This window comes from Halichoerus grypus, chromosome 2, assembly GCF_964656455.1.
Source record: "Halichoerus grypus chromosome 2, mHalGry1.hap1.1, whole genome shotgun sequence".
Taxonomy (NCBI): Eukaryota; Metazoa; Chordata; class Mammalia; order Carnivora; family Phocidae; genus Halichoerus; species Halichoerus grypus.
This window is the reverse complement of record NC_135713.1, coordinates 58,514,752-58,535,600: the sequence shown is the minus strand read 5'-3', so window position 1 is coordinate 58,535,600 and position 20,849 is coordinate 58,514,752. Positions and strand designations below refer to the sequence as shown.

The 20,849-nt window shown below is 43.9% G+C and overlaps 2 protein-coding genes across 4 annotated transcripts in view; one reads left to right on the top strand and one right to left on the bottom strand.

Annotated features, from left to right (window-relative positions):
• DOCK2 (dedicator of cytokinesis 2) overlaps positions 1 to 20,849 on the bottom strand; it is a 404,152-nt gene that overhangs the window by 188,961 nt on the left and 194,342 nt on the right. The gene's annotated exons all lie outside the window — the stretch shown is intronic.
• Positions 51 to 19,021, top strand: INSYN2B (inhibitory synaptic factor family member 2B). The gene is made up of 3 exons (XM_036079468.2): positions 51 to 2,117; positions 3,221 to 3,295; positions 18,626 to 19,021. The coding sequence occupies exons 1-3, from the start codon at positions 772 to 774 to the stop codon at positions 18,810 to 18,812; spliced, it is 1,608 nt and encodes a 535-aa protein (XP_035935361.1). The 5' UTR covers positions 51 to 771; the 3' UTR covers positions 18,813 to 19,021.

Here is a 20,849-nt window from a genome sequence, read left to right as displayed (position 1 = left end):
CTACATGTGCACTTCAGCCAAGACACTCCGACAGTGATTCTGCCCTCTGAATGCCTTCGGATGCCTCAATCCTATCCTGGTCACACCCCACTGGGTTTTGTGACGAACAAGGAAACAGCATGAAAGAAAGCGATGGCCCCAAAGGAGGAACTTGTGATTGACACAAATGGGGATGTTCCCTTAGGGGCATCATGTATCCTCAAAGAAGCCAGCCCCCAGGTCACTGATTTCCCCACCTGTTTACATGCTCCAGAAAGAAGATGTGTTTAAGTTTCCTACAGTTCTACAGTGGAAATTGATGCTCTGGGAAAGGAAGCCGTATGTTCCAGACGTAGCAGGTTTCTTTTGGAATTCACACACTGGGAGTCTGGCGCTATCCCCTAAATGGTACTTTTGTTGTCTTTTCGTTCAAGACAGCAAGCTTCTTCCGGGATCAGAACCGCCTGCCAGCCTCTCTTGATAAACAGCCCACCAGCTCTCTTGGTAGATCAGATGTTTAATGATTAGCCTAACTCATTGTTTATCTAAGTGGCAATTATCACCACGATGAAATAGTATTTTAACTGCAGGGGGAGCATTACGGATAGCTCCCAAGGAGAATCTACTGGCTGGGAATGGCCAACAGAACTTCCCATACACGGAGGAGAGGACCACTTCATCCTGGCTGGCAGATCTCCACGTCTGAGATGCCATCATTAGATGCTGCTCCAAAGACCTAAGGAAATGTGCCCCGGAGAAGTGTATGGTCCCAATCCTTCCAAGTGAGGCTCAATGGCCCAGCAAAATATGAAAGTGCGGCCTGTGCTTCTAAAGCGTAACAGCCTAGAGTCAGTGGAGTTCGTGAAACAACCTCACCATCGCAGGAGCAAATCTCAGCAAGTACGTTTCAAGGAAGATGGGACCAGTAAGACTCCACCTGGCCTAGCTGAGGTTGACATCCAAGCGTCTGAGGACCCAGCTGTGATGGGCAAGACTCAGGCCTCCAGGCACCATCACCTCCCCACCTACTCACTCTCCTTCCCCAGGTCCCAGAAGGCAGGGGGCTTTCGGAACATTGCGATCCAAACCTCCCCCAGTCTCAGGAAGCATTTCCCAGTTTTCAAAAGGAAGAGACTCACATCCAGCAAGTCCCTGGTAGAAATGCCAACAGCATCCCAAAGTGCCATCCAGGTCAACGGCAACCTCTCAGAACAGGACATTGTATCCTCAGAACTTGCCTACTTAAGGTTGGCTCAGCATCTTGAGGATGGGCCTCGAAGAGTCAAAGTATCCCACCCATTTCCTCCTAGAATGTCCAAGGTGCAAAGCAATGGGCCTATTAGCGTATGCTTGGAAGCAGGGACTTGGAGGCCCTCAGAGAAAGTAACTGCTACCATTCAGGTCCCAGATGATATTTACCACAGTCCTACCTGGGCAGCTAGAAAGTCCACTCTCAGCCCAGACAGGTCAGGTGACATAAGCAACTCCGTCCATCCTCTGGTTGACCCGTGTCCAGGTGATGGGAGAACAGTGCCACTATCAGATTCAGAAAGATCCCCTTCCTGCTTAGATGCCACCAGCGATGCCAACCACATGCCAGGCACAGGGAAACTTAAACCCGAATTGCTCTTGCCCAAAGACAACTCTGATGACAAAGACCTTGGCCCACTGTCACCTCGGTCAAAGGAAACATGTATTTCGTCACCTCCACGGACTCACAGCTCTCCCTCACCAGGTTTCCACAGCCAGCCCGCCCATTCAGGAGGGGCTTCAGACTGTTCTTCATTGAGTAACAATCACCAGGATCTACAGTCTCTCAAAACTAACAGCGTGTCAATTTCTGCCCCCATGTGTCGGGAGCAGATGGCAAAGAACCCCACCCAGTCAGACACCATGGAGTTTCAAAATTGTTCAGGAAGCAATCACCTCCCATCTCCTCTTCCAAGAAGAGAGACCAAACTTCAGAACAATGGAGAGACTTGTGGGATTAATCCAATTCACCTGGCACAGGGGGAACTCTGTGATCTCCAAGGCAGGCTGCAATCCGTGGAGGAATCTCTGCACTCGAACCAAGAGAAAATTAAAGTCCTTTTGAATGTAATTCAAGATTTGGAGAAAGCTCGAGCTCTCACAGAAGGGTAAGGTGAATTTTTTTTTTTATATTGAAAACTACTGGGTTAAGTCATTTGCCAGGACAGGGGCAGAGAGAGAGCACTGGTTTCTGTTAATAAAATGTCTCCAAAGTCTTTGAGGTTCTGTGGTTTCCCCAAATCATAACCAGTGGCCTCCCTTTGTTCCGAATGGGTTTCATTCATTTCTAGGCTTTGGTGGATTTCCATTGCTATTTGTTTTGGTTTCCAAATATCAACAGACTGGAGAAAGGGGGGCAGTGAAACAACAGGGTCAAAAAGTATTTTTATAATGAAAGGGGGCCAGTAAATAAATGATGGCAGAAGATGACAGCACACAGCTACTTCCCCCAGTCCATCCTTCTAGCAAGTTGCTGTATTTGCACAGGATTTTAGTAATTTGTGTGTTTGTTACAAAGGACTTGAGGTTACTGTTGATCTTCCCCTCCACTAACCACTTTGATGGATTTGGCCAGTCCATCACTGATCCACTAAATAGGTACTGAAATGAGATCACAATTCTGCAAAGAGAAAAAGTCACAGAATGCTTTCCTGGGTGACTCAGCACCAGTCTGGGGAGGGGAAGGCAGTGATTTGTTTAGGTATGGAATGCTTTCCTTTGAAAAAGTGCCCCCTAAAGACTGGGAAGAAGGAATGGCTAAAGCTAATCAACAAAAGGGTAGGAGAGGGAAGAAGTAATTAACTGGCATTTGCTGATATGAATCAGACCCAACACTGCCTTATAAGAAAGAAGCACTGTGGTGATACGGAGAAATGCACTGAACGAAATGGTCAGGGGTTTTAATAATCTCCCTTCTATTTGCAAAGTCCCTCAGTTTCCCTAACTATTGGTGCAGGTAAGAATAACTGACTCATCTCACTGGCTTATCGTCAGCATGAAAACAGATATGAAAGTGCTTAAACATTTATAAAGCCCTCTAGAAATGTGAGGTCCTATTATTGCGGGTTTCTTGTTTATTTGCCATGCAACTTTAGAGCATTGCTACCGATAAGAGGGGTAATGCTATGCTGTAGGAAACCGGTAGCTAGAATGTGTGCAACCCATGGGGCTTTTGCCCATGGATTCATCCAGGAAATGCTCTATCTTGCAGGCGCAACTTTTATCGAACTGGTCAAGACCTCAACAATTGCAGTGCCTGCCAGAACACGGCGTGCATCATATACAGGTACCTGGCCACAACCAAGGCCTGCTCTGTAGAGCACAGAAGCTGTGGGGGCCATAGAACACCCTCGTAAACTCAGACACCGAAAGTCAAGCGAGAGACAAAGACAGGAGGCCTTTGAATACCTGAAACCTAAAAAAAAAAACCAAGGTGTTCAACTATGAAATGTTAACATCTGGTTCCAAGGCAGACATTGCTTCCTTTCCTTACAATAAGGTCTATGAGCAAATCCCGTTAATTGCCCTACACTTACTTCACAGTAAGTATAGGCACCGTGCTAAGCTCTGCGTGCATATTTGTATCTCATTTCACAGTTACACCTTGTGAGGCAGGTGTCAATGTCCTCAGGGAAGCTAAGCCATGTGACCCAGTTTGCATTAAACATTTTCAGAGAGCAGGAGGGGTCAGACTCAGGACTCAAATCCAGGTCTTTCTGATCCCAAGCCCTGTGATGATTATTCCACTGCCCTGCCTCTTCCTCAACGGTAGCTATCACCTGCCAAGTACGTAAGATGTGTCAAGAACTGTGCTAAGCACTTTGCGTTCATTACTAAGTACATCATTTCTTTCTAGCGGAGGGTAAGGTTGCTACAATAAAGCAGATTTTTGTAAGTGGTAGATGGGAAAACTCATATAGTGGCAAGTGTGCTAAACTTGGAAGTCAAAATCCCCAAGTCTGATGCCTGCTCAACTGCCTGGGGCTCAGTTGCCTCATCTGTTGAGTGGGGACAATTATCCCTAGTAAGAGTTGCCACGAGGAGTAAATCAGCTCATTTTTGTGAATGTCTTGTATAATTGCAAACCTTTGTACAAATTCAAGGGCTTATTACTGTTATTACTAGAAAGATCAATGCCCCCTTAGCTGGCAGTCCACTTTCGGTGGCATGGTAGAAAAGTGGTCAAAAGCCATCATTTCAGTTGATGGCATCTAATTTTGTTTGACTAAAGTATACAGTCAAGCTTTCCCTATTACTTTTCTATCTCAGAGGACAAAGGCAGCTAGAGCCTGAGCAAATTGAAGCCCGATTGTGTTGTCTGTGTCTTCTTTCTAAAATCTCTCTTTCTCTCTAGTGCAATCCTGGGATTTCACCCTAACAAGGGATTGCGGGGCAGAGGGGTGCTGGAAATGGAAGTCAGGAGGCCCCTATACTTAGGGCCTCGGGCCTCGGGCATTTTCTCAGTGAACTGTCAATTCCTTATGCTTGGGGGTCACAGGACCATGTCTTTTCACACCAACACAAGTTTCACAACCACTCACAGGAAATGCCCTTTATCACAGTGTAAAATATCCCCTCAGAAAAGGGAGCCCTGGAAAAGGCCTGTGGTATTAGAACATGTAAATAGGCAGTCTTATCAATTTCCTACCTTTTTACTCCTTTTTTTTTTTTTATCTCCTATCGTAAGCAAATTTCCTAATCACTATGAGGACAAAAACTATTGAATGTCTAGATATTTAGGGAGGACAAAAAACTATTCATCGTAAACAAGAAGAATGACTTTTAATGAACTTCCATTTAAATTTTGGATGATCTCTTTTTTTCAGCAGGGGATGCTGTATTTTCTACCATCTTAAGATGACTTTTTATTGAGGTCTGTAAGTAAAAAGGACAAGGGGTTTTTCTCAATCTACTGTGAGTTTCATGGCCTGGTCTTGAACAAATCATTTCTGGCCTCTGAGTTTCCTCATCTAAAAAGTGAGGGCTTTTAATTAAATGGTCCCTATGTTCCCTTTCGGTCCTGACGTTCTGATGTTCTATGCTGAATTAAAAGTGGCAATATTTGGCTAAACTATGACCTCCAAAAGTCTGAGAATGTTTGCATTTTTCTAGTATGTACTTCAAACATCCCAAGCAAACATTCTAAATTAAGTTACACCCCTGCACAGGTTAGCAAACCTTCACACACACACATCCCTTTCCAGTTTTCCAAGAACAGCCATTGTATGCGTCCATCCCTTATTACCATTCAAAGCCAGACTGCTCTCCCAGACAGTATCTACAGCCTTGTATCTAAGCCATTGCGAAGGAAGGGGCAATTAATTTGATGAAAGCAAAGAGATCAGAACAACATCCCCATCAGAGTAAAGCGGGAAGATGAGAGTTGTCATTTTTTTTTTTAACATTTCAAATGACTTCAAACCTTGTGTTGTGTCCTGGGAAGTCAGATCTTACAAACTGATGAATAAGCGATGTGAAATACTCATCCTCAGGCCTTGTTAAGCTGTAGTCCCTCTCCCTGATGATGGATGGGCCCAGTCCCCGTCACTGTACATAAAGCACACAGGCGCCTGATAGGTTGCCTGCTGGGTCTTCTGCGGAGATGTTGCTGCTAAGTTAGCAACACATAAAGTTTTCCAAGTGGCCTCATTAGCCAAAGGCTATGGCTATGCTACTTGCTTCCATCAAGGGGTCATTTGTTCTATCCAATTCATTTTCCCTGCTCCAAGGACAGCCCTCTGGGTGCCCCAGCCCCTTGCCCCTTGGCTTTCTTCTTACCATGGATCATTCTGGCAGATCCTACCTCACCAAGGAGAACAGCACCATACCAATGCCCACAGATCCCATGCATAACTCTCAGGGGCTCCCAGGGGCTTGCATACGGCAGGGAGGATGGGCTCCTTGGAATTGTGACGACTGTAGGTACCAAGGGAAAAGTGTGGGAATTGCCTCTATGCCTTAAGCTGGTCCCAGGCTGTTTAGTCCCCACTCTCCTCACCGCTTTAGTGTTAATCCTAGGACAAGTTACTCAAAGGGGGGGTGAACGCCACCTGTGGTACCAACATTAAGAACACTGAATTACCTGGTGAGGAGGTTGTCCTTTTTAATTCATTTCCTCTGATTATCTAACAGGGGAAATCTGAGTTTGGTACTAGAATATCTTCAAAGCCTTTCTAATGCTTGCTTATCACACTTCTTTGCCAAGAGAGAGCAGCTGTCAGGTTCATAGCCATAGGCAAGCAACAGTATCCAAACAGAGGGTTTTAAAGTTTTTACTGAAGTTTTTAACCTTGAAAACTAGTCCCTCTATATATTCATTGTAAGTGATGCAAGTCTCCACTTTCAAAAGTGATATTACTTGTTTTGGATAAGTGTTCAAGTTTAAAAGTGAATTGATTTAGAGAGAGAAAAAAAAAGTAAGTAAACATGCAGATGGTGTGGGGAGTTTCACAAAGGCCTGGAAGGTGGTGAATGAACCATGAAGCTTGAGAGACGCTGTCCTAAGGAATAAGCTCCCTTTCCTCTTCTCAAGGCCATTGTGTCCCTCCATGCCACATCCCTCCTCCATCCCTCACCTGTTCTCTGCTTTTCCAGCACTTTGTCTTCACGGTCACTCTAAAAAAATAATCACCGAGTCTCTTTGGAGGTCTTTGGCTACACCAATCATGCATTTATTTTCTGGACACAAATCCCAGAAAAAATCTGCTTGGTCTAAGTTGTAAAATGCCTCAGATGTTTTAGGGAAAAGAATAGGAAGTCTTTCTCATAAAAAAAAATTTCTTCTCCCATCTAAGTGTGTTGCTTAGGAAATGCTAACAAAGAGCAAGCTGCAAACTTAGCATTTGAAATGGGTGGAGGGAGAGGTTGGCCATGGAAGGTTTAAAAGATGCTGGAGAGGAGAGAGCAGCAAAAGAGCTGTTGAGTGTGTGGGGGTCTACCTGAACAGCTCTCTCCTGCCTCCTCTTCTCAGCCTTAGCCTCTTTTCATGGTTTCCACTGCACTCACAGGTTTTAAATTTATTTCTGTGACACCACCCTCCCCTCCCTTTTTCATGAGATTGCTCTTTCTCTCTCTCTGTTTACCTATAAATGTTTCCATGTTGGTATCCCAAAGCCACCTCAAATTCACCATTCATCAAAACACACTCCTTATTTTCTTCCTATTATTTCTTACTTTGCTCAACATCATTAACCATGACATCATAAACCTTAGTTCCCACTGCCTCACTCTTCTCCTTCACAGCACACATCAAACTGGCTACTAATCCTACTTGCTAAATCCATCCCCTTAGCCTCTTCCCCTCTGTCTCTGGTCAGTCAAGGCCCTCATCATTTGTCACTTGAACACTACCTCATCTTTTTGCCATAAGTCCCTTTTGTCCCATCCCAGGTAATCCTCCACACAGATTGCTAAAGTACCTGAAAAGTAAAATCTCAACATGTCACTCCCCTGCTAAACAATTTTGCTCTGGTTTCTGTTGCTGCACTTAGCTAATTTTTCAGGGCCCTCTGAATGTGATACTAACGTTCTTACCTGCTGGGTCTCCTATTTCTCCTCAGCCACAGAGAACTCTGGCTAGTTTCAAAAACTGTGTGTTCTATCATGCTTTGGTGCCTTTGCATAAGTTCCCTCATTTCCTGGAATGCCTTTTCTGCCCCGTCTTGTCTGGAAATTTCCTCTTGCAGCTTAAAAGCCAGTTCCTCTGGATAACCTTACATTCCTTCCTGTGGTGGAACCCCATAGCATGCATGTTCCTCTGCTATACCATTTATCCTATTGCATTGTAACGTAGTGTTGATGAGTTTCTTTCCTTCAGCAGACGGCTAATATCTCAAAGTTGAGGGCCAGTGTCTAGTACACAGTTGGTGCTCAGTAGATATTTGTCAAAAAAGGAAATGGCTACATTGACTGGGGCAAGGATAAAAAGCAGTGGTGGGTTAGAGATAGTTATTTAGATTGCCCAAAAGTAAAGCCTACTCTTGGTTGGGAAGTGGAGGGTCTTAATTAATCAAATGTTCTTATTGGGGAAGGAAGGCTTCTATGCAGCAGGTCCTCAGTAGATATTTTTGAACTGAATCAAACAACAACTGAATGTAGTACAAAGATTGTTGACTTTCAAATACCTGGAATGCTACATACTCTAAACAAGATGGAACCTAATCAAATCTTCCTTCGATTAATCAGAGAGCTTTTGCAATTTCATAGGACATTGAGATCCTTGTTCATCACGGCCATCCAACATGATTGCCCAGTACTTCTGTACCGGCTGTGGTTGGAAAGGCGAAGTTTGATTTGTGGCAAACCACAAACTCCCTCCATGCTCAAATAAATATCTCCCTTCTATGGTATCTGAACTGCCCCAGTGATCTCTTTGGGAAATGGGTTTAAGACATTAGATCTGCAGTCTCTCTTGGTAAAATATCAAAACCCAGAGTGGTGAGTAGAATAATGATCCTGAAAGATGTCCCTATTCTAATTCCTGGATATGTGAATATGTTACCTTACATGGCAAAAGGGACTTTGCAGATGTGGTTAAGGATCTTGGGATGGGATGATTAGCCTGGATTGTCCAGGTGGACCCGATTAAATACTAAGGATCTCTATAAAAGGAAGAGGGAGGCAGAAAATGCAGAGTCAGAGAAGGAGATATGACAACAGAAACAGGTTCCAGAGAGGAAATCATAAGCAAAGAATGTGGACAGCCTCTAAAAGGTGGAAAAAGCAAGGGACGGACTCTCTCACAGAGCCTCCAGAAGGAACACAGCTCTGCTGACACCGTGATTTATAGTTCTGGAGGACTTCTGATCTCCAGAGTTCTAAGAGTACCATTTGTGTTGTTTTAAACCACTGAATTTGTGATGATTTGTTTCAGCAGCAATAATAATACAGCCAGATTAAACTCTCATGATTCATAAACAACTCACATCTAATGGGAGGTCATTTTATTTGACTTTTTTTTTTTTTTTTTTTTGATGATTTTTACAATTATAACAGCTAGCTGAGGGCAGAGATCTGTTGGGAAGAAGATTAGGGGAAAGAAATAAGAAGAGAGTGTCTATTATTACTGGTCATTATAAATACCTTTTGTTCTCACATTTAATCCTCACCATCATGTGAGACAGATAAAAATACTCCCATTTTGCAGATGAGGTAACTGAGGCTCAGGTACTTGCACAATACTCAGATTAGACAATTGGGACTGAGAAAGTGAGGCATATGCACAGTTACTCTGAAGCTAGTAAGTGGCAATGACAAGATTGGGACTCAGTTCCAGGGCCTGCTAGTTAGATTCCACAGCATGCTGCCTTCAGAGGCCAGACCTATTTGAGGGGTATCCGCAGAATGCTACATGGCCGAGTTCCCCTCAGCCAAGGGCATCATGAGGGTTTATATTTTAGATGCAGGCCTTAATTAATGTTCTCAAAGGGTGATCATGGATCACCTGCATGGGAGTCTCCTGGGTATCTGAATCCTGGTTGCTGGGCTTCACAAAGCCCCAAACCTGCTGGTGCAGGGGGTGGGGTGAAGAATGGGAGTCTGAAGTTATAGCAAGCTCCTTGGGAAGCTCTGATCCCAATAAAGCTTAAGAGACATTCAATTAGGTAAAATCAGGGTCTTTTTTTTTTTTTTTAAGATTTTATGTATTTATTTGAGAGAGAGAGAAAGAGCGCACAAGAAAGAGAGAGTACAAGCAGTGGAGAGAGAAGCAGGCTGCCCGTCGAGCAGGGAGCCCGGTGCGGGGCTCCATCCCAGGACCCTGGGATCATGACCTGAACCAAAGGCAGATAGACGCTTAATGACTGAGCCACCCAGGTGCCCCAAAATCAGGGTCTTGAAAGGAAGAGATGGCAGTTGATTTACTAGAAACTTTTGTGACAACCAGCCTACATGCCCATGAAAAGAAAATTCTTGCTAATAAAATAGCTCAGCAAACAGTTTTTGTTTTAAATGCATCATTGGAAAGATGACTTACCTTTCTACTAATTATAGGGTTAGGTGGTCATATACAGACCTAACAAGGGGGTACATGTGAGAGTGGATGCAACAGGAAAGGAAGAGGATGTCAGGGGCCTTGCTCATATAGTAAAGCATAACTTCTGAGGCCTCCTGTTTCCAAAGAGAAGGGAAAATGAGTCTCTGTCAGTCCACTTTGGGTCCCAGACTTGCCTTATGCATTACTTAGGGCATCCATTTGTAATCGTTCCTTCCTGCCACATCTCCCAGCTCCTCAGGCCTCATCTGAGATCAGGAAGGGAATGGCAATCCCTGCTGACATTCCTCCTCCAATTAAGGTTAAGACCAATTAAAGCCCAATTCTGCTCCGAAGCCAAGAGCCCAAATGCTAGGAACTATCCTCTGGCAAGTCCTGGAGGAGCAATCACAAATACCAGTTAGGGTGGGTATGCAAAGTGCTGCCCCACACCACCACCCCCTCTTCACCAGACAGGTGTAGTCACCCTATGCTCCTGAACCAGGTAATATGCATGACACCGAATGCCAGGAACCTCCACCACCATCCTCACTTCCTCAAGTTCCACAGACCACGGGCTGCCTTTTCACCATTATTGATTCTTCCACTGTTACAACTCCTTCTGAACCAGACAGAGGAGATTTGGCTGCAAGCACCACCCTTTGTACCCAGCAACCAGCTTTCCCATTGTTTCCGGTGTCACTCTCTCACAGTTTTGATATTCAAAATGCATCAGAAAGAGCTCTCTGGAACATAGGACAAAGCCTTACAGCCGTGTGCCCTGCAGGAGAAAAGCCAGGCCTGCACCTTACCAAGGAAAGAGGCTCTGGAGACTAACATGAGCCACCTAGGGTTACACACTCAGAGGTGCTGAGTGTCTCCCTTGAGTTTCCTTCTGTGGTGAAGCTTTCTGACCACTGGGTCCTGGCCTTGCCTGCCACTTAAAGCTATTACCTAACTAGAGAAAAAGGCATTATTTTACTAGAAATGCAATATGCACCCAGGCCTGTGGGTTTAGTAACCCACTTTCCACTTAAATTATTTAGTATTTTCTTTTTGTCTGCTTCTGATGCTCTGCCAGTGTAGAGCTGGGTGAACTGTGCGAGCTTTGCCTTCCAACCACAGTCCTCCCTCTGGCCAGCGATGAAGTCCGCAGTGAAAAATAATTATAAATTACACAGCATATCTGCTCGTTCTAGTAATCCCAGAGGCGTTTGCAGCCCTCACCACATTTCAATATGGACTGAGCAGTGTTTATTGCAAATGCTGGAAGAGGGACATTATGGCAATACCATCCAGCATCCCCCAAACAACTGCCACCAAGCATGGCTCAAACTCTCTCTTTTGTAGGAAACAGACACAGAGTTTGGAGTACATGTGGAAATTTCTCTGAGCCCCGAAAGGTAGATCCCCAAGACATTTGCTTCTAGCCCCCATTTCTTTCAGTAGCTTTATCCCTTTCTTCTTCTCCCTAGAATGCAAGGAGAAAGTAGGATTTATAGCATCAGCGATTTATCTGAAATAAAAATGAAACCTATTTTAATGCATTAATAGCTAAAGAGGCTGAAACATACCATAAATATAGAATCAATCAAGTTTAGAATTTCACAGGAATAACAAATGGATGGCTGTTGGCACAGAGGCCATAGTTGACCACAGAACGACCCAATCTTTATTTCTCTATCAAGTTAATGGAACAATCATTACTGTTTGTTGAACCAGGCACAGTGCCAGGCACTTTGCTAAACACTGTACATGTATCATCTCATTTCGGACTCCCAAAAACCCTAAAATGTGGGTATGGTTGTTGGTATCACTCTACAGATGAGGAAACTGAGACTCAGAGGGGTTACATGAACAACTCGTCCAAGATTTAATGCAGCCAGAGCTCAAACCGATCCTGCTTTCAGGTTTTCCTGGGCCTACCTCTGACCTTTGACCTTGCATAATCAGTGAATGTACATGTTAAGGTTCTCTGAGACGACCTGCCATTTCTGAGGGCCGAACCTCAAGACCTTCTTGACCCAGAGCTACAGAAGGCAGGGCAGAGTTTTTCATAGACAGCGATCAGCAGTGAAGATTTCTACAGCTTGGTCCTACTTATTAATGTATCAAGAAGGGAACCTGCAATTCTCTGAGGACTCGTCAGCAGACAGATGCCCTAGGAGGAGGGGTACACTTGCCAACTTAAAATGGCTAAAGTTGTGAAGCTTAAAATTATACCCGATAAATAATGAGCAAACTGGTCATCAGAAGAAAGCATTAGGAACAAAATCCCTTCCAGGCTGGTGGGGGGGCGGTGGGGGGGAATAAACTAACGAAAGCTCCTACCTTCCCAGACTGTAATTCTTCCCCAGAGACACTTTCCAAAGTGGTGTGATTTATCCAAGTGGAGAGGAACCAAACTATCCTTGTTAATTCCATTGATTCTTACAGCTAATTCTTTAAAAAAGAAAGTTGCAGGAGGTCAATGAATCTGTGGTGCACCTGGGTTCTATGGCAAGAGGGGCCACAGAAGCATTCTGACAGAGATGATGAAAAGATGGAGAGGGGTTTGGAAGATGTTTTGTCTTCAGGGAGATGCTGAGGATCATTAATGTCTCAGCCACCTTGCCTGCAGTGTATGGTTTATGGCAGTGGCTTGTCCCCATTTCTCTTTATACAAGAGCAAGACTCACCTGCTAAGAAGGAAGTGCAAAGAGCCCACCACAGACCTCAGCAGCCTACAGCAGACCCAAGATTGCTGGGTCCCTATATGACCTTGAGTAAGCTTCCTCTTAACGGGGTGCCCATCTTCTCTGGGAATGCAGCCTCATGGTCAGAACTGCCCTGCAAGCTAGAAACACTATTATGAAGTGGGTTGGTCAGCTGGGTCATAAAGTGCCCTCCATGCGGCCCAGCTCTGGGTTTGGTCTAGTTTCACAGAGGGTTGTGAGGTCATTAGGGTACACCAGGCCTTGATCAGCACCACCTCACCACCCACCCCCCATACACATTTGGCAACTAGGATCTCACACAGCTAGAGACTACTGGGTCCTTTCAGCACAGTATACCTTAGTATACAAGCTTCGGAGCTGGACAGTGTAGGCGCACAAATCCTGGCCCTGTCTCTTACTAGTGTGTGCTCTTGACAGAATATTTAACCTCTCCTTGCCTCAGTTTCCTCGTGTGTAAAATGAAGTTAATATCTTTCTCATGGGGTTGTGAGAATTACATGAGACATGCGAGAATTACTGAACTTGTAGTATAGTGTCCATAATTCAGATGAAACTTCATAAATGAGAGTAGTGGTAGTTCTCCCTGTCTTCCTGCCACCCCTCCTCTCTCTCCACTTCCTCTTTCTCCCCACCTTCCTACTTCTCCTCATTACTGCTATTTTTTTTTTAAGATTTTATTTATTTATTTGACAGAGAGAGACACAGTGAGAGAGGGAACACAAGCAGGGGGAGTGGGAGAGGGAGAAGCAGGCTTCCCACCGAGCGGGGAGCCCGATGAGATGTGATGCGGGGCTCGATCCCAGGGCCCTGGGATCATGACCTGAGCTGAAGGCAGACACTTAACAACTGAGCCACCCAGGCGCCCCTCCTCATTAGAGTTATTATTATTCATTTAAATGTCCTCACCTAACACTCTGCAGGTACTCTCATTCTTTCTTTCTTCTTAGAATAAGACCTCCCGTAATAGCCAAGCCCTGGGATAAAGCGTTTGATCTCTCTTTAGGAAAAACAAAGGACTGGGAGTCAGGAAACCAGGCTTAGATTCTGATCATAACTCATGGTGTGACTTCCCTTTGCCAACCCCTTTGTCAGTTAAGTGGGGATAACAATCTTCCCATCTTCCTGGGCTATTGTACGGGTAAAATAAAAACACAGATCTGAAAGGTTTGCAATATGAAAGTGCTATCTAAAAGTAAGACGTTTCTACTGTTTGTTTGTTCCTATATAAACTTTTATCTCCTTCTGGTTCACCCAACTTCAGTTTGCCCAGCCAAGATATTGCATCTAGAACCTGGCTCTTTTGTTTGCTTATATACTTATGTATTTATCTACTTTTTGCTTCTCTATTTCTTATTCCAGACAAGCCACGACTTAGGCTTCTCGCTCCTTCCAATTACCTAGAAAAACATCCTCTACTTTTCACCTAGCATGATGGCTAAAACACTGATCTGTCAGCTAGATTAGTGAGGTGCCCTCAAGAAGAAAACCCGAAAGCTCTCTTCCACTCCTGCTTTCCACACAGCTCACTTTCTAAGTGCAGTGTGGTGCCATGCACAGGCATCTTGGGCAGAAAGGTCTCTAAGACTCCCCAGTGAATTGGGCACCCCTGAATCAGGTGTTAGGTATTCCATGCATCTTCAGAGGACTAACCTCACAGAGGACTAACCTCTGGACTATCTCAATGGTTCCAGGCCTGAAGCCTATACTGCAACAACTTCTTGACCACCATTTGCCCCAAGTTGTGTGCAGAGCTCTGCACAAGCTAAGCACTCAACACCTCTCTCCTCTGGACTATGGAATATGAGTGGCAGAAAATGTTAAGGGTGTCAGGGTAGGGAGATTAAGAGGAAAATAAGAAGTGGAGGTGAGGTTGGAAAAGTTACTGGTGTTCTACCTTGATACCAAGCCCAAGGCAGACAGTCACTCCCCAGAATCTATAAAGAATCCTCTGCTAAGAATTTATTTGAATTCTTACCAATTTTTTTTCAAAATGAAAACAGATGAGAGAGGGCACTGCCCCCTGCCTATTTATAAGGCAGCTGCTACCAAAACAAAATATACTCCCTCTCCTCCCCTCCAAACTAAACAGTAGTTTGTCAAATGGATGAATAAGAAGAAAAGTGACAATTTTCCTTTATGTTAATAAATTGCTTTGGCCTAAAAAACATTAATCAATTTCTTTCCAAAGTGTACATGCTTCCCTATACTCTGCTATTTGCCTGTCCTTGAAAAGAAAGTCACTTTCAATCCCCTTTAAATTGTCAAGACCAGTGGGGACAGTTGCAGGAGGGGGGTGGGGAGCTTCCTAAGCCCTAATGATTATAATGGAACCCTGTGGTGTTTCCATAGAAACATAAAGAGTGTATTCTTCCCTGAATGTATATGGAGGGGAGGAGTGAAGAGTGATGTTGCTGACAAGGTGTACAACTACTGAAGAGCTAAAGGTATGAGTGAGGAGGTAAGGCATTCAGTCCCTAAGATAGGAAGACAAAAGACTTAGTGAAGAGTGGGGTGGGCAGACACCATATCCTACAAGAGGACATTTCACCTGTTATTGTGTCCCATCTGCACAACTACCCAGTGAGGTAGCTTTATAATCCCTGCTCTCAACTGAGTCTCAGAAAGAGTAGCAACTTGCCCAAGGTCACCCAGCCAGTAAGTGGTATATCCTCTGTTCAAACCCAGGAGTGTTCCCCTTGAGAGCCCCTGTTCTATTCTCTATATTGGGCTGAACTTTAAATTGTGATGATGAGACAGAGTTAACATTCTGTTTCCTGGCTCTTCTCTCCCCAGGTATGCCAGTTCTATATTTTGGAATCCCCCAGAACATTATTTTTTTCTAATTGGTATTGGGACACTATTGTGAATCTTAACAAACACAAGTGGTTTGTTGTTGTTGTCATTTTTTTGTTTGAATTGTGAAGTCAGAGAAAAGTTACATATAAAAAAGGAGGCCAGTTTATGTGTATGTTCATGTAATTTGGTAGAGGTTTATGCATGAACTGCTGGAAGGTAGGGGTAGCTGAGATAAATGCAAAGCAATTTGTAAATCAATTTGTTAGCTTAATCATGTATCTCACATGCTGGGATGTAAGATCCATGAGAGCAGTATCCACATCTTACTATCTTACTATTAGTCCCTACAACTGAGTACAGTGTCAGGCCCAGGGCAGGATAAATGGCTGGTTGGCCAGCTGGCCGGCTGGCTGGATGGCTAGAGGTAGGTAGGCTGGATGTATGCATGGATGGATGGATGGATGGATGGATGGATGGATGGATGGATGGATAGATGGATAAATGGATGGTTGGCTGGCTATCTGGCTGATTGGACAGATGGATGGACTATCCTATACCAGAAAGCACAGGAAATTCTGAGAATGAGCAGGAGGTACCCACTTTCTTGGGCTCTATATTGTGCTCTAGGATAGAGGTTAATTTTGTGCCTTGTGGGGGAAGGCTAGGAATATTTTAGGAGGTAGCAGAACTGTGAATGTGGATGTCCCCTATCTGTGAATTAGTGCTAGTGGGGCTAAGAATCAGAGTTTACAACTTACTGCTTTAAATGCTTTCCTTGAAGCAATGCAGAGGTTGTTGGAGACCAACTCTTACCCAGCCTCTGAATCCATCTCCTTGAGTTTCTACTGTGGAGGGTGAGGTGCAGGTTGTACAGACAAAAATTCACCCCATGTCCAGAGACAAAGAAGAGTGCAGCACTGGATAGTGCATCCTGGAAGTGAAAGCCTCAGTGTTTGAGTTTGTGGATGCCTCTGTTCAGTGACCTGGCAAATCCTTGGCTTTGGCTAAAATGTCCCTAATTGCTTTTGATGTTGACTGGCATTTACCAAAGATGCAGAGCCACTGGCCTACCAGTACCAGGAGGCCAGAAATAATGTCTATCTATCTGTCTACCATTCCTTCCCTAGCACCTACCATAGGGTCTTGCACATGGGTGATACTCAATAAATATTTGTTGAATGACTGGCTGAATACTTGGTGCCTTGTTCTGAGCTGAGTGTTGTACATGTATATCCTTTAAACTTCACTGAAATCCTATGAGTAGGTACCATGCTCATTTTGCAGATGAGGACACTGAGGCTTAAAAAAATGAGAAATGACTTCCCCAAAAACTCACAGCTAATCAGTTGTGGAACTTTGCTTTGAAAAACACAGCCATTATATAAGTGATCCAGCCAGGAGTATGTCCCTATAGAAGAGACCAAGGAGGAATGTAAAAAGAAAGGATGACACCAAGGAGAAGAAAATCTGGGTGAAGCTTATCAAAAATACAGAAACATCTTCCCAATGCTCCCTCAGCATTGACACCCCATCGGTCTGGCTACAAAACATGCTATCTGGCTCTTCTGACTCTTTAGCTTCTTCCATCTTGGAATGCCCATTGGGGGGCTTCATTAGTCATGTGTGACAATCATGATTTGCCTTTCCAGCAGCACTTACTCTGATCCTGGGTCTCTGTGAGGTGACATGGGGATAGTAGATAAGGACAAGTGTCCGTTTAATGATAGCTCCTTTTTATCCCTTGCTGGGTAGAAAGGGATAGAAACGTCATGTCGCATCACAAACCAATGTAGGGGTCTTGTCTTCCATATAAAGCATTTCATTTCACTCCTTACCCAAGCAAAGAACTTGGGTTTCTGCAACTCTGCATTTCCTCCACTCTCCACACTCCTACACTGGTTACTCATCTTGGGCCATCTGAGGCCCTAGAATGAAACCAGGTGAAAACACAGCTAAGAGTTTAAGAGTCTTCTTATAATCATCTCGGCAGTGAAAACTCCTCCATAAGTAAATCTCCTAGGGAGGAAAGTGGACAATTAAGGGCAGAGAGAACCCATGCACAGCCTTTGGGGGCATCTGCAGGATTCATTCTTTCTGGCCTGGCTCTCCAGCTTCTGGGAAAACTGAGTCAGAGTTAATGAGTCAAGCTGACAAACCCTGACACACCTGCAGGCCTGATTCTCAAGCCCTCAAGGGCATGGGAAGTGTGAGTACCCACTGTGAGCACCCACTGTGAACAAGCCAGAGCTTCTATACTTCCTGACCTCTGACTCTCTCAACCTCTGAGAACACCCAGTCCCCAAGTGCATCATGTTTACCTTACAGATAATACAATGGATTCTGTACATTAATGACTCCAAAACACACAAATAAAATAGCAAAGAAAAAATGGAGATTAAGAAATGCCCATTAAAGGAAAGTATTTAAATATGCTTACATGGAGGAATACTATGAGGTAAGTGTATATGGAAAGCTCTCCAAGCCACATTGTTCAATTGAGAAGCAAGGCAAAGAGCAAGACATAATGTATTAGTGGTAATAATGGTAATGATGATAATAATAACAACACTAATAGGAGCAACCAAATACGGAAGGCTTACTACCTGCCAGGTACTGCTCTAAGTACTTCCTTTGTATTCTCTCACTTGGTTAATATACGTATTAACTCCAAAGAAAGCTTTTGAGATTGTCGCTGCTATTGTGTCCATTTTATTGATGAGGAAACTGAGTTGTCAGTTTTATTGTATATTCATCTGTATTATTTAAATCTTCTATAATGAGGCAGTTTTATGCAAAATGTATAAAAAGAATTAACAATTAATAACATTAAATAAATGTGTGAGAGAGATTGGAGCAATATTTACTGAACACCTACTATCAGGCTGTCATATTACACGTCTCATTTAGACTTAAGTGCATCCCCAAAAGGAAGGCATTTCAGGTGCCAGTTCATCCATGAGGAACTGGAGGTTGAGAGGGCTGACACAATCTTCCTAAGGTCAGTAGGTACCTAAGCATGTGGGGCTTGATCTCAAAGCCTATGCTCCTCCATGTCAGTTGGACACTCGGTGATGCTAAATCAGTATGTGCTGATTTGAATTTACTTTCCTCCCTTCTCCTCTCTGTTTTTCAGTGTAGAATATGATTTTCGGCAGCAGGAAGGCAGGTTCCATGAAGTTCTACAGAGTCTGGAGGAAGCAGAACCAGTGGAGGAGACATTTCCCCCACCAAAGTCCCCAGCAGAAACCCCAGTCCCTGAGAAACAGGACTTAAGGAGGAAAACCAAGAAAGTGAAGAAGAAATGCTTCTGGTGGATCTGAGCTTGTTGGGTCCATTCCCTTTGCCCTCCCCAGATACCTCCCCAAGGTGGGGAAACCACTGCCCTCAGGCCTTCTCTACTTCTTAGCACAGGCCCCAGGTGGTTAGCCATTCAACTTGTGAAATGGGAAAGACTCAGGGCTGGTTTAGCTGCTGCTGGACACCTGACCACTAATCTCACCTGAATGAGTGACGCTGCTTGCTGAGGACTTCATGGACCCTAGAGTCACCACTTGCCTAGTTCGCTGTCACACATGACCAGGCCACATCCTTGTTTGAGAGTCTAGGTTCCCACCATGAGCAAAACCCTATCACATTTTCCAACACCTCCATGATGCTAAACACTTCCTTCTCATCCTGGGTTTATCATCCCAAAAGAAAAAAAAATATTGTGAATAACAGGAAGATAGAGGAGCGTTATAAGCAGATACCCCAGAAAAAAATTAGATACATAAACTGGCAGTTTTCTAAGATATTGGCATATAGAAGCACAACAGAAGTAGGTAGGGCATAAAAATGCAAGATCACCTGGTGGGTTGGGTCATTTTTATTTTTAATTAGCCCTTAGATCCCAAATCAAGGATGTGTCATCTCATGTCGTGTAAGCTTTACAGTCTGGCAGAGTGAGGTTACAGCAGGATATAAGGAGCTTGGTGGTATGGCTATCCTGCCGTTGTAACTACTGCAGGGCCCACCTTAAACCATCATGTTCTCAGCCTGGGGCTTGAGACCTGTCGGCAAATGGGTGGGACCTGGTTTCGGCTTGAACTTTAAGATTCCACAGTTAATGTCCCTGCAGTATTTAAGACCATGAGATCCAGTAGCTGTCTGTCCATTTCATCTTACCAGTAACATAAGACTAAGATAAAACACAACACTGATTCTTGTTCATTCATCCGAGCAACAGCCTTGTAGATAGGTTCCAAGGTATACTAATCTTTACAATCTCCCTTTGTGATGACCACGTGATGGTCACCTGATTGAAGAAGCATCAGGACTGGGGATAAGGATATATTTTTTTCCATTTTTGTATTAAAGACCTTTCCTTCCCAAAGTCTGAATTCTTTTGAAGTCTGACTCATTCTTTTGGCAAGACCCTCATACATGTGGGTCCAGTCAAACATGCATGGCTGAACAAACTACTAAAGTAATAGAATTAATTGCTACATACTCTTGGGGATTAAGGGGTAGGTTGGAAAGGCTTGTATCCTTTGCATTGAATTCTCTACCAGCCTGTGGCTGCATTGATGATGCTTAGAAAAGGGATCCTAAAGCTCAACAAGCATTCAGTGAAGAAGGCATTTCATAATCCCCTTTGCTGAAGATCAGGTGTCTGAGTTAGAGTCTACAGAGTGCACGTGGGATGTATGTACCCCACTGCAAATTGAGACTAACTGAACAAACCACTCCGACAGCTTCACCTTTCCCTGTCACCGTGCTGCAGTGCACAAAGCTATTTCAGTGGGAGCAAGAGGGAAATTTGGCAAAGAGTCTCGGCTTGTACTATTTAAGTCTTGGAATGTCATTCAAGATGTTCTCATTCTGTTTCTAGTGTAATGTTTAAACCCACAAAATGAGACCGGAATACATAACACTAAGTTGGAATTAAGATAAATACACTTGTCATACTTAAGAAGTCACATTTCAATAAGATATGCTACCACTGGCTAAAAGCCACAGATCTTTCTGTATCCACACAATCAACTCTCAGTTGGCCCCAACAGTGGAAAAGAACAGCACAGAGGATAATCCAATAAGACAAGATCATTTGGGATCTCTTATATAATTTTTCTCATAGTAGAGCTTCCATCTTAATTTGCTTTGCTTATGCTAATTTTCAAATTAATTTATATTCTCGGGTAGCATGCTAGAATGAAAATAATCCTGTTCCTAGAATTAAGAGACCCAGGCAACAGAACAGTCTATTACACTAACCTTGGCAAGTTGCTTAAATTTTCAGGACCTGTGTCTCCACTCTTGAATGGAGATATAAATACCTACTCTACCTACTTTATAAGCTCTGTGCACATTCCAACATC